The sequence below is a fragment of the Mustela nivalis genome (genome assembly GCF_964662115.1).
Source record: "Mustela nivalis genome assembly, chromosome: 9".
Taxonomy (NCBI): domain Eukaryota; kingdom Metazoa; phylum Chordata; class Mammalia; order Carnivora; family Mustelidae; genus Mustela; species Mustela nivalis.
Window position 1 is genome coordinate 77,975,293 of NC_139028.1, and position 13,477 is coordinate 77,988,769.

General features: G+C 44.8%; 1 protein-coding gene and 2 long non-coding RNA genes across 8 annotated transcripts in view; 2 read left to right on the forward strand and 1 right to left on the reverse strand.

Moving 5' to 3' along the window:
- Positions 1-13,477, forward strand: part of LOC309872724 — a 639,146-nt gene that overhangs the window by 397,850 nt on the left and 227,819 nt on the right. The window lies entirely within an intron of this gene.
- Positions 1-13,477, forward strand: part of LOC309872717 — a 44,461-nt gene that overhangs the window by 30,931 nt on the left and 53 nt on the right. For 2 of the 5 annotated variants that reach the window (XR_014316075.1, XR_014316076.1), the window contains one exon: positions 2,463-3,731. The exons of 1 other annotated variant lie outside the window; for it this stretch is intronic. This is a non-coding gene — a long non-coding RNA (uncharacterized lncRNA). Of the gene's footprint in view, positions 1-2,462; positions 3,732-13,477 lie in introns of those variants that run through there. 2 more of the 5 variants (XR_014316077.1, XR_014316078.1) reach the window with 2 other exon arrangements.
- Positions 8,002-13,092, reverse strand: RPS13 (ribosomal protein S13). Of its 2 annotated transcripts, none has more exons than XM_082747335.1 (7): positions 12,957-13,092; positions 11,324-11,663; positions 11,129-11,177; positions 10,852-10,930; positions 9,454-9,623; positions 8,689-8,789; positions 8,002-8,079 (listed from the first exon to the last, which is right to left on the reverse strand). In XM_082747335.1, the coding sequence occupies exons 2-7, from the start codon at positions 11,344-11,346 to the stop codon at positions 8,046-8,048; spliced, it is 456 nt and encodes a 151-aa protein (XP_082603461.1). In that variant the 5' UTR covers positions 11,347-11,663; positions 12,957-13,092; the 3' UTR covers positions 8,002-8,045. The 2 variants fall into 2 exon arrangements, with proteins under 2 accessions (XP_082603461.1, XP_082603462.1); XM_082747336.1 differs by having other exon boundaries at positions 12,872-13,092.

The window sequence follows — 13,477 nt, forward strand, 5'->3', positions numbered from 1 at the left end:
AGCCAGTTGCCCTGAACATGGGTCTTTGTTATTTGCATTCCTCACAAAAACAAAATAAAAGGATTGCAAGAGGTACTGAGGGATAGTGATAGGAACACTAAACTTTCTAATGGTCTTGGTTTGAGTTACCGTTTCTAAACCTCAATTTCCCCATCTTTTTTTTTTTTTTTAAGTGGGCTCCACACCCAGCGCAGAGCCCAATGTGGGGCTTGAATTCACAATCCTGAGATCAAGACCTGAGCTGAGATCAAGAGTCAGATGCCCAACTGACTGAGCCACCTAGGCACCCCTCCCCATGGAATATATGTTGTTTTGAATTTATCCCAAGCCGCCTTTCAAGAATAGCTGGAACTAATTTGGGGGAGTTGTAAAAATCAAAGAAATAATAAATGTGAAAGTTCATGCAAATTATATGAAGCTGCGGTTATTTGGTAGTGTTAACGCCAGCAATACTAAATACGCCACCTAGTGGCAAAAAAGTGTAAATGCCTCCAGGTATGCCTGCTTGGGCTCTCTCGCCAACTCTCTCTCAAATATTTTTTAAATGTGCAACCATAAGCATTTTATTTTACTTAAGATTTTTAAAAGATTTTACTTATCTGAAAGAGACAGAGATAGTGACAGAGAACAAGGGCAGGAAGGAGAGGGAGAAGGCCGCTCCCTACTAAGCACGGAGTCTGACTCAGGGTAGTTCCAGGACTCTGGGATCATGCCTTGAGTCGAAGGCAGTTGCTTAACTGACTGAGCCACCCAGACATTCCTCAAATAAATAAAATCTTTTTTTAAAAAATATTTGATTTATTTATTTGAAAAAGAGAGCGAGAGATCACAAGCAGGCAGAGAGGCAGGGGGAAGCAGGCTCTCCGCTGAGCAGAGAGCTCAATGCCGGGCTCGATCCTCGGACCCTGAGATCATGACCTGAGCTGAAGGCAGAGGCCCAACCCACTGAGCCACCCAAGCGCCCCTAAAATCTTTTTTTAAAAAGGATATTTATTTATTTATTTAACAGTAAGAGAGAGAGCACAGGCAGGGGGAGCAGCAGGCAGAGAGAGGGAGAGAGAGAAGCAGGCTCCCTACTCCATGGAAAAGGGAGCCAATGTGGGGTTTGATCCCAAGGTCCTGGAATCATGACTCAAAATGAAGGCAGATGCTCAACTGACTGAGCTACCCAGGCGCCCCTAAATAGAATCTTTTTTTTTTTTTTCTTTTTAAGATTTTGTTTATTTGACAGAGAGAGAGATCACAAGCAGGCAGAGAGGCAGGCAGAGAGAGGGGGAAGCAGGGTCCCTGCGGAGGAGAGATCCCGATGTGGGACTGGATCCCAGGACCCTGAGATCATGACCTGACCTGAGCCGAAGGCAAGGCAGAGGCTTAACCCACTGAGCCACCCAGGCGCCCCCCCCCCCCCAAATAGAATCTTAAAACAAAAACAAAAACAAAAAAAACTGACTTGATGGCTCAGTCAGGTATGCATCTACCTTCAGCTCAGGTCATGATCCTGCTCAAGCTAGCAACCTGGGGGAGCCAGGTTGATGTTAGCAGCATCCTGGGGTTGAGCCCAAATTGGGCTCCTTGGTCAGCAGGAGCCTGCTTCTCCCTCCTCCTCTGCCTGCCACTCTGCCTACTTGTGCTCTCTGTCAAATAAATAAGGAAATGAAATCTTTTTAAAAAAATGAAAAAAAAAGAAAACCCAAGGTATTATTGCAAAACTGAAAGAACTAAGCTATAAAGAGACTATCCTAAAAGCGAGTACACACACACACACACACACACATACACACACCAAAAGAAAGAAGAAAAAGAAACACAGATTACAAAGGAGTGGGAGATAGAATGACACCTGACTTCTCAACAGCAGTTTTTTAATCTAGAAACAATAAGCCACTAAACATTCTTAGGAAAAGTTACTTCCCACCTATTTTTCTATTCCAAGTCAAGTTCTCTATCAATCATCAGTGAGGATTGAAAAAAGACCTTTTTTTCCAAGATCTCCAAAACTTTTTTCAACTCCCATGTGCATTCATTTAACATTTATGTGCATTAAGATTGAGAACCTACTACATACCAGACATTACTCTAGATACTAGGGATATAGCAGTGAACAAACAATGTCCTTGTTCTAATGGTTTTATAATCTAAAAATATCAACATAATGTGTCAGGTAGTAATCGGTACTCTGAAGAATGGCAGGATTGAGGAGAAGGAGTGCTGGGTGGGAGGGTGCCCTCTTTTAGATAGGGCCTATGATGTTACAGTTGAGCACACCTAAAGAACAAGCCATGTGGATAGCTGGGGTTAGGAGCCTTCCAAGCTGAGGAATTAACCAGGACAATGGCTCTGGGAGGAGGGTCTGTGAAATCAGGCCACCAATACTGAAAAGGGTATTAGGAGAACAGAGGTGGCTGGAGGAACCCAGGTCACAGGGGCCCTTTGTACTGGATACTTTCCTCTTGTCCCTCCAGACCTACTCTCCAGCCTTCTCGGCTGCCTGGGAACCTGATGTACATGGACCATACCAACAGGCTCCCTTAGCCTCTGGCTTCCTGTGAGATTGGCTGATGGAAAGACCCTGCAATGAATCAGAAGGCACGAGTTCTTACTGAGGATCACAGCTTCTACAGGTGACTCTCCGTGGCTGAGTTCCCTTGCACTCTTCACACTGGGGTGGAAATGCTAGTGTCTCCCCCAGGTTGCTAGCTTGAGGGAATCATACGCAGTATGCCCTGTGACTTCCCTAAACCCCACTCGTATCTTTGTAAAACATTGCTTTAATAGATTCTTTCCAAATTCCTCAATGCTGGTATGACATCCATTTCCCATCAGGATCCCAACACTCCGTTATAGGGCAAGATAAGGATTTTCAATTTTATTCTGAGATGGGAAACCACTGGAGGTTTTGGAACCTATGAGACATCATGTGACTTGCATTTTATTTTTTAATAAAATAAAATGTGAGTGGTGCGGTGGGGGGTAGGGGAGATGGAGAGAAAGAATCTTAAGCGGGACTCCATACTCAGCACGGAGCCTGATGGAGGCTCACATCTCCTGACCCTGCGCCAAAATCAAGAGGGGACGCTTGGGGGAAAAAAAAAAGAGCTGGATGCTTAATTGACTAAGCCACCCAGGCTCCCCAACAACTTAAATTGTAAAAGGTCACTTTAGATGCTGGATGTAGAAAATGCCTCAGTGGGGTCACAAGTGGGAAGAGAACAGGCAGCTTTTTGAGTAGGAAGGGTAGAAAGTGACTTGGGCTAGGGTGGTTGAGGTAAAAGTCCTAGGTGTTTCAATGTAGGCATAGGGACGCCTGGGTGGCTCAATGGGCTAAAGCCTCTGCCTTCAGCCCAGGTCATGATCTCAGGGTCCTGGGAGCGAGCCCTGCATCGGGCTCTCTGCTCAGCAAGGAGCCTGCTTCCCCCTCTCTCTCTCTGCCTGCCTCTCTGCCTACTTGTGCTGTCAAATAAATTAAAAAAAATAAATCTTTAAAAAAATAATAAATGTAGGCATATACTGTAAAGGTAAAGGTAGAGCTAAGAGGACTTGGTGATCAAGTATATGTGGCATTAAGAGTGAAAAGTCAAAGACTTAGGTGTTTGGTCTGAGGATAAGTTGCCATTTACTGAGTTGGAGATGTGTGGGGAGAGAGCAGGTTTGGCCTGCAAAAATCAAGAGCTCTGTTTGGGATTAAAAAAAAAATGTCAGGAGTTTATTAGAGATCTAAGTGGGGATGTTGACTAGGCAGATGCACACTAAGGCTGGAGTTCAGACTGCAAAAGGGAAAAGGTTTTTAGTTGTCTTGTAAAATGATATTTCTAAAACCACACATATTCAAAACTTTGATTAATAAATAAGGTGGGGACCCCTGGCTGACTCAGTAGAGCCCGTAACTTAATCTCAGGGGTCCTTGTGAGCTTGAGCCCCATGCTGGGCATAGAATTTACTTAAAAAACAAAACAAAAACAAAAACCAGCTGTCGCTTGAGGGAAAGATGATTTTCAAGTTTTTTTTTTTTTTTTTTTTTCTTAAACTCTATCCTCAACACGGAGCTCAAACTCATGAGGACGCTGAGGTCAAGAACTGCATGCTCTACTGACTGACCAGCCAAGCATCCCCAAAAAAGGATTTTTCGATGAAGAGAACAGTTGTTGAAGGAAGCCTTCAAACCCTAGCTGCTCACATATGGGTAGATTTGGACAAATAGTATGCACATGCTGATTCCAACTGTGTCAGAGAAGATGTTTCAAAGAAACAACATATGGAAACTTCTGTTTAAAAAGGAAGAATAAATGTCTAAGTCTGAAAGACAGATTAAGACCATATTAAAGAGAAAGAGAAGCAGGAAAAAAACAATTTAATTAGACTGATCCATTTTTAAAAAAATAAGAAAAATCATTAGGCACAGTACCAATAAAATTCCTAAACTTCTAAACAAGATGAAAAGACAAGAGGGAAAAATATTTGTAGCACATGATAAAGCGTTAGGAATTACAATGTTCCAAAAGAGACAAACTAGAATAAGGCATGAACAGGCAGTTCCCAAAAAGGAGACGTAAGATACTCATTAATCTAATGAGTAAAACGGAATAAGGTATAAACAAGTATCATTCTCATTCCTTCAAAACCAATTTTGAAAGGAGGTGAAATGACATTCTCATGCACTTTTTGAGCACTTTACCAGACTTTTGAAATGCAGTTTTGCAAAATATACAAAATATAAAAGACACATGCCAAAGTTCCCATTGAGTTTTATCCTGAGACAACTACAAGGCAAGTTACAGTAGGTGACACCTATGGAATGCCAAAACCAGAACATAACTAGTAAAAAATAATGGGATGATGTGTATAGTATGATGCCCATGTACCAAGTGTCTTTGTGATTATCTGAACAGGTATTATCTGGAAGAATGTTCACCAAATAAGTTAAGTTTCTCTCTGGATGACTGACAACTACCCCATGAGAAGCACCTCATGCAATCCTCATGATAATTTAGATTCTTGAGATTTCACCCCCACAACCTACAAGTGGCTGTTGCTAAAAACCCATTTGACCCCCTCTGCCCACCATTTACAAGGACTGCATGTTTTGGCATTTTATTTACTATCAAGTATACTTAAAAAAAATTATTTTTAAGATTTTATTTGACAGGCAGAGATCACAAGTAGGCAGAGAGGCAGGCAGGGCAGTGGGGAAGCAGACTCCCTGCTGAGCAGAGCCCAATGTGGGACTCGATCCCAGGACCCCAAGATCATGACCTGAGCCAAAAGCAGAGGCTTAACCCACTGAGCCACCCAGGCGCCCCAAGTATACTAAAACTTTTAAGGCACTAAAACACCTCCCACCTGTAGTCATATTTAATATTTGCAGTAATTCTCTTGGCTTTATGGCAAGAATCACAAATACACAAATGCTTTTTAAAGTAGGCTCCATGCCTAGCGTGGAGCCGGAAGCAGGGCTTGCTTAAAAACTCATGACCCTGAATCAAGACTGAGCAGAGATCAAGTCGGGACTCAACTGACTGAACCACCCAGGTGCCCCCGAGATACTTCAATTAAAAATAAACCTAGATATGCTTTGAAACTTTGAATATGAAACCTTGAACTAGATATGCTTTGAAATGTTCTGCCAACTATTAACTTTTTGGTCCAGAACCATCAATACCCAACATCTGCATAGCTACTGAGGGATTACAAAGGACTGTGCCAGGTGTTTTGACTTATTCATCACTCTGGGAGATGTTTGCGCCTTATTGGTCAGTTTATCTTTATTTTTTTTTTTAAAGGTTTTATTTATTTGACAGAGATCACAAATAGGTAGAGAAGCAGGCAGAGACAGAGAGGTAGAAGCAGGCGCCCCGCTGAGCAGAGAGCCCAATGCGGGGCTCCATCCCAGGACCCTGAGATCATGATCTGAGCCGAAGGCAGAGGCTTAACCCACTGAGCCACCCAGGTGCCCTATTAGTCAGTTTAATTCCTGGTTTATAATGTTTAACCACTTTTTTTTTTTTTTAAGATTTTATTGATTTATTTGACAGATCACAAGTAGACAGAGAGGCAAGCAGAGAGAGAGCAGGGAAAGCAGACTCCCTGCTGAGCAGAAAGCCTGATGCAGAACTCGATCCCAGAACCCCAGGATCAGGACCTGAGCCGAAGGCAGAGGCTTAACCCACTGAGCCACCCAGCGCCCCAATGTTTAACCACTTTTAAGACATGAACACAAACACAAGAGATTTAAAAATCTACCACCAGGTAAGAAGTGGGTGAAATACTGCAACGGCCTGTTTCCCATTATTTGTGAGCCTATTAGTAAGGGGGACTGAGTCAGCTTGCATACCCAGCATAGAACACAGTACTGGGCAGGTGAGTAAAGAAGTGCCCTAAGGAACAACGTAAGTCACTTGGTGCCTGTACCCTCAGAGCACAGCACTCAAAAGGTCATCAATGATAGCCAATACTGGTCTCTAAAAAATGGACTTTGCCCAACAGTGTGATTTCAAACACAACTTAGATTACTTAGGGTAAAACTAAAGTTGATCTTAGGGTCCTGGGACTGAGCCCTGCATCAGGCTCTCTGCTCAGTGGGGAGCCTTCTTCCCCCTCTCTCTCTGCCTGTGATCTCTGTCAAATAAAGAAAAGTCTTTGGGAAAAAACCAGCTTATTGGGGTACCTGGATGGCTCAGTGGGTTAAAGTCTCGGCCTTCAGCTCAGCTCATGATCCCAGAGTCCTGGGATCGAGCCCCTTATCCAGCTCTAGGCTCAGCAGGGAGCCTGCTTCCTCCTCTCTCTCTGCCTACTTGTGATCTCTGGATGTAAAATAAATAAATAAAATCTTAAAAAAAAAAAAAAAGCTGATTAGACTCACCAACTTGCCTCTTTTAGGGAAAAAAAAAAAAAGATCTTATTTCAGAGAGAGCACAAGCATGAGGGATGGGGGATTGGGGGAAGAGAGAGAGCAGTAGCCTCCCTGGTGGGGCTGGATCCCAGGAATCAGGACCTTAGGTGAAGGCAGATGCTCAACTGAACCAGCCAGGTGCCTCTTTTAAACATGGATACCCACTTACCTCACTGGGTTAAGAATATTCTAAAAGGGGCGCCTGGGTGGCTCAGTGGGTTAAGCTGCTGCCTTCGGCTCAGGTCATGATCTCAGGGTCCTGGATCAAGTCCCACATTGGGCTCTCTGCTCAGCTGGGGGCCTGCTTCCCTTCCTCCCTCTCTGCCTACTTGTGAGCTCTGTCAAATAAATAAATAAAATCTTAAAAAAAAAAAAAAAAAAAAGAATATTCTGAAAAGACCCAGGTGAGTACACTTTATTTTAACCCATCCAAAGTTGCCAGGCTCAGTCACCTGAGTTCCTCTCACAGACTGTTCTTCTGGTTCCCTCTGCTCCAGATGGAACTGTGCTTGCTGTTAGCTGAATTCCTTCTTATCTTTAAGCCTTACCACCAAGACTGGGATCCAATACCAGGTCTTCCCGAAGCCTTCTCCATACTGCAGAGGAACTTTCTTACACATTCCCGACTAGACTATACCACTACATACACTATCTGGATGGTCTTTATCACTGGTCCAGCTCAGGATTAACACTGAACGTACCGAGAACACTTAAGAAACACGGCACCTGGGTAGCTCAATGTCTAATTTTGGCTCAGTGCAGCCCCGAGTCAGGCTCTGTGTTCAGTCTGCCTGTCCCTTGGCCCTCTTTGTCAGTAAATAAATCTTAAAAACAAAAACAAAAGCTTAAGATTTTTGTCATGACATCAAAAAAATTAAGTGATGACTTCCTTGTTTCTTCCAGTCCTACCACCCCACCCTCCATTTAACAACCCCTCATGAAGTTATGAACTGCTCCACTAGTTAACAGTGAAAGGATGAAAAAGATAGGTGCTATCTTGTTGCCCCCTGTGTGGAATCCCACACTTCTCACTGTGCTAACACACGCTCCCATCTAAAAAGATCAACATATATGAATCAACTTGTTATTTTTAGGAAAAGAAATACAAAATATGCTTCTAGTTAGACAACGATTTTATTGCTTGAGTACATAGTCAAATTTAAGCGACCAGTGCAGAGGCTGTGGATGACTCGCTGAAAAGGAAAAAGGGGGGAAGAAGAGCTCATTAAAAGAGGTCCTCCATATTCATTCAGACTCTCACACCTAATGGAGCTACTTCTAAACAGCTAAAAATAAACCACAAATATATAAAATGCACTATAATGCCAAGTTCCTGAATTAGTTCATTGTGCCCAAGCATAAGGAACAAAGATGCTCACTCAGCTAATGAAGAACCAGCCAACATAAGGAAAAGACCTTCTGGTGGAAAACTGACAATGTCTGGAAATTAATTAGTATAGTGAGCAATCTATGCAAACCTGAACATAAACACAGGGAGCAAAGGTATGAAGTGAAACTATACCCACTATCTAGAAGCGATTTAAAGGGCTTATTAATGTTTTAAAAAATCAGGGATCTGCAAACCACATCCCTTTGCTTGTCTTTGGAAATAAAGTTTCAGTGGACCACAGCCATGCCCATTTTTTTACATATTGTCTATGGCTGTATTCCTCCTAATAATGGCAGAGTTGAAGGGTACCTGACCACGTAGCCATGGCCTAAAACAGCTTTTACTAGAGTTGCTACTGTATTTACTGTATGGCTAACGTCTGCTCTTATTAACCAAAAACGTTAATACTTACTATTTCCAATTGGGGGGGAGGACTCGTTTGGTCTTATAGTATCGAGCCAACCGGTGAATACGGCTCTCTATCAGAATCAGTCGGAATTTAGCATCCTTGTCCTAAAAATAGACAGAATTCAAGAAAAACACTCAAAACATTATCAAACTTTATTTTAACATAAGAATGGACAGATACCATGCAGTCTAATGAAGTTACCCAATGCCCTGTAATAGGTTCATAGACCAGGGTTCATGGGGCTCAAATTAAGTCCTTAAGGGGGGCACCTGGGTGGCTCAGTGGGTTAAGCCTCTGCCTTCGGCTCAGGTTATGATCCCAGGGCCCTGGGATTGAGCCCCACATCGGGGTCTCTGCTCAGAAGGGAGCCTGCTTCCTCCTCTCTCTCTGCCTACCTCTCTGCCTACTTGTGATCTCCGTCTGTTAAATAAATAAAAAATATAATCTTAAAAACAAAACAAAACAAAAAAAACTCCTTAAGGGAATTTAAGGTTTCCAGAAATCTTAACATGAATGATTTGCAACACTCTGTAACTAAAAAAAAATAATGAAGCAATAAAACTTTGCAAATAAACACCTCAACATTTTCAACCAACTGAATATACTGTAGCTACTAGAGCAAAAGTCATGCCCCCACAATTTCTTCTGGTACATTGCAAAGCAACTGGAGTGTGACAAGTTTGTGCTTTAAGCCTCTTTAGGTAATTCACATCAGATGCCTAATACTTTACTGAAATTAAGTTCATATAAGCAATTCTATTCTCTCACCTTTCTGTTCCTCTCAAGATGCTTTCGAACAGCAACAGCTTTCTTGATCAAATGGTAGAGATCCTCAGGAAGATCAGGAGCGAGTCCTTTGGACTTAAGAATTCTCAAGATTTTATTGCCTGTCACAAAACGTACTTGTGCCACACCATGGGAGTCTCTCAGAATCACACCTGAAAAAGAAGTAACATAAATTCCCCCACCAAACACGCAGCTGAAGCATGTGATGTCAAAGCTCTGAGATCAAGTAGTTTTCCAAGTTTTCCTCTGTAAAACAGGGTTACTTATCTATCACAGAAACCAACACGAGATTGCATGCAAACCTGAGACATCCAAGGTTGGTTTACCCAACACCCAACCTTCTGGAGGAAACTGCAAATGTTTAAAGACCATCATCAGAGCAAACTTGCTGGATTATACGCCACCAAAGAAATCAATGAGATTCCAGCTATGTACATTTCCTTAGTAATTAAAACCCAACATTTATTAATTGTGTTGGACTTTTAACTTTTTTTCAGATTTTGTCAGAGAGAGGGAGAGAGCACAAGCAGGGAGAGTGGAAAACAGAGGGAGAAGCAGGCTCCCTGCTCAGCAGGGAGCCCCACGCAGGACTTGATCCCAGTACCCAGATCATGACCCTCATGACCCGAGCTGGAGGCAGACACTTAACCGACCGAGCCACCCAGGCGCCCCTGTATCACACATCCTTGTAAAAACTTTACACACGTTTTTTTTTTTAAATTCTCAAAACAGCACCATCTGAATACTTGACAGTCTATTACCTATTTCCTATAGTGTGTAGCACCTCTGTTAGACTACATAAGCTCCAAGAAGGCAGGTATTTTGTCCTTTTCTAGACTACTGTATTCTCAGGGTCCAGACCCACAGAGCAGGTGAACATCTGCTGAATGAAACCACCTGCACAAAGTTACACACAACCGAGGTTCAAACCACAACGTAAGAAGTGTGACAAGTGCTCTTGTGTTGCCAATCCCAACTCCTCCATTTAACAGATGAGTGATCTGGGCGAGTTGTGTAGCTGCCCAGTGCCGGTTTCCTCAACTGAAGGATGGAGGAAAAACTTCGCATTTGAAGGGACAGCGGTCAGAACGAAATGAGGTCGGTGAGGGTAAAGTGTTTAGCATCATTCAAACTAGGGAGAGCACCAAGCCCACAGTAAATACATTAAATTTTGGAGACCATTTTAGTAATTTCCTCCTCTTCCAAATAAGAACCTGAGAGTCCGACGAATGAACACTAGGCCCCGGTCATCGGTAGCAAAGCCAGGAAAAGGAACAAAAGGTTCTCGAAGCATCTATGCGGCCCATTTACCCCCAGCGATTTTCCCATCAAGTTACATGCGGGCAGGCAGAAGTTGCTACGTTACCCAGGAACACCCACCGATCTGCGAGGGAGTCAGGCCCTTCTTGGCCAGTTTGTAGATCTGCTCCTTCACGTCGTCAGACGTCAACTTCAGCCACTGTTTACGAAAAGAAACTGGCCTTAGAGCGAGAAACCAAGGAGGGGACCGAAGCTCGGCCGTCCTCGCCACCCTCAGCGGCGCTCCTCATCATGCACACATGGCCCCCGGCCGGCACCGAGTCTCCCGGGAGACGCGGGATGGAAGGCAGCCCCCTCACCCTTCCCGCCTTCCCCCGCGTCCCCGCAAGCTACTTACGGTGGGAACGCTGCGGCGGTAAGGCAGAGCCGACTGGGACAGGCCCTTCCTGGGGAGAGAAACAGTCTCCGGATGAGGTGGTGGTCAGTGCCACAACGGTCTAGAAAATCATCCTCTCGACTCGCTGCCCACGCGCTCTCCATTCCCCCAGCCCCGCGGCCCAGCCCTGCAACCCGCTCAGAAACCCGAGCTCACCCGGGAGCATGCATGCGACCCATGATGGCGGCGGTCAGGCAGCGAAAAAGAGAGCGAGGGTAGAAACGCCGCAGGAAGCCACCCAGCACACAGGAAGTGACCTCACACACGTCCCCGTTTCTTGCGTGCAGGAGGCGGGACTACGCTGCGTGGCTCCCCGGCGGCCGCAGGCTGCCTATCCCGAAATGCACTTCAGCGCGGTACTGCCAGATTCCTCAATCGACAGGACTACACTTCCCAGCATCCGTCAGGGTTTGAGGAGGCTCGTGGCCGGAGCAGGAAATGAAGACCTCGGCGGCGGAGCTGTCTGCGCTAAAGTCGTGCAGCTTCGAATCCCGGCCTGAGAGAGAGCGCAGAGCTGAGGGGTTGGTGGATTTGGTCCCTGTCCTAGAAAGGCCGTTACTGTGCGACACCGCGCTCAGTGAAGTTCAGCCATAGACAATCGTCCATTCATTCGCCAGCGCCAGGTCATGTACTGGGACTAGCTACCTCAAAGTCGGCCCCGGCCCGTAATAAATTCGCTGGTAAAATACCATGCTAATAAGTGCTACACTGAAAGTCACGGTAGTTACCGCCCAGCCACCCCTACCATTTCTTTCTTTCTTTCTTTCTTTCTTTTTTTTTTTAGATTTGAGAGAGAGCACGCTCAGGACAGGGAGGGTGGGCAAAGGGGAGGGAGGGGCAGACTCGCCCCTGATCAGGGAGCAGGACTAGAGAGGCCCCATCCCAGGACCCTGGGATCTTGACCTGAGCAGACGCTCAACCGACTGAACCATCCAGACGCCCCCCCCCTTCTTATTTTTAATCCTAATTTAATCTCTGGGGGAGAGATTACTGACCACAGAGAAGAACCCAGGGATCTGAACTAGGCCAGGACGGACCCCCTACCCCCTACCAACCCCTCCACCTGGTAAGCGCTGTAGGGCTCTTGGCTGGGCGGAGAGGCGTTTTGGGTGGATCCTCATTGAGCTGCGTGCCCCAGCGAGAGAAACTGGCCAACAGGGAAGAGTTTGGAAAACAAGATTGCAGAGACTGAAGATGGGTGTGGAGATGCAAGTGTGGAGGATGAGAAAGAAAAACACGTATTGAACTTCTGGCAAAAGGGAGCTGCCACTGAAACTTTTAAGACTGACTTCAGTGCTGGTACATAGGAATGAGTTCAAAGAATGGACAAATGAAGGGGCTTGTTCAAAAGCAGCATGGCTCTGGGAAGGTGGAAGGTCAAATCAGGAAACATCGGTCAATGTTTAAGAAACTGGTAAGACTTAGAAACTAAAGTACGAGAACATCCACCTCCACTTTTTCAGCCTATCACTGCCTGATGAGTAATTTTCTTCTAAAGCATTAGGAACTCCATTCAAATTGACCAATCTATTTTCTCCTAGCAAAGATGCATTCTTATCGTTAGCCAAATTTACATCTTTAGTGCAGATATGGAATAGATATCTCAAAATTAACAAGGCTCCAGTTCCAAGGCCCCTTACCTAGCCACCTACTCCAAACCCCTTAATTTCAGTTAAACACTACCCATTTGCTCAAACCACAAACCTTGGAATCTCGTTTTTTTCTTTGTGTTGTTACCACTAAGAGTCATCTCAGGTTTACAACAAATATATCATGAATACGTTCGCACTTCTCCATTCCTGCTGCTGTTACTCCAAGCCGAGCCACTATCATCCTTCATTTGGGCAACTCAGTGGTATCCCAGATGTTTGTGCTTCCACTCATGTCTCCACCTCCAACACATGCAACCCATTCTCCACCTAACAGTGATCTTTGAAAAAAAAAGAAAAGTTTTTTTTTTTTTTTTTTTAAATGTATGTTTTTGAGAGAGGGAGCGAGAGCTAGCATGATCGGGGGTGGGGGAGTGTTGCAGAGGGAGAAGCAGGCTTTCCACTGAGCAGGGAGCCGGGGCAGGACTCCATCCAGGACCCCAAGATCATGACCTGAGCCAAAGGCAGAAGATGCTTAACCAACAGAACCACCCAGGCACCCCAAGCACAGTGATCTTTTATTTATTTATTTATTTTTAAAGATTTTATTTGTCAGAGAGAGAGAGGGAGAGCGAGCGAGTACAGGCAGACAGAATGGCAGGCAGGCAGAGGGAGAAGCAGGCTCCCTGTCGAGCAAGGAGCCCGATGTGGGACTCGATCC

Excerpts from the sequence above, each read along its gene's own strand:
- RPS13 (XM_082747335.1), bottom strand. The coding sequence starts at position 11,346 with ATGGGTCGCATGCATGCTCCCGG. Across the intron at positions 11,178-11,323 it reads GGTCGCATGCATGCTCCCGG|GAAGGGCCTGTCCCAGTCGG; the intron begins GTGAGCTCGGGT and ends TTCTCTCCCCAG. Across the intron at positions 8,790-9,453 it reads ATCTTGAGAGGAACAGAAAG|GACAAGGATGCTAAATTCCG; the intron begins GTGAGAGAATAG and ends GTCTATTTTTAG.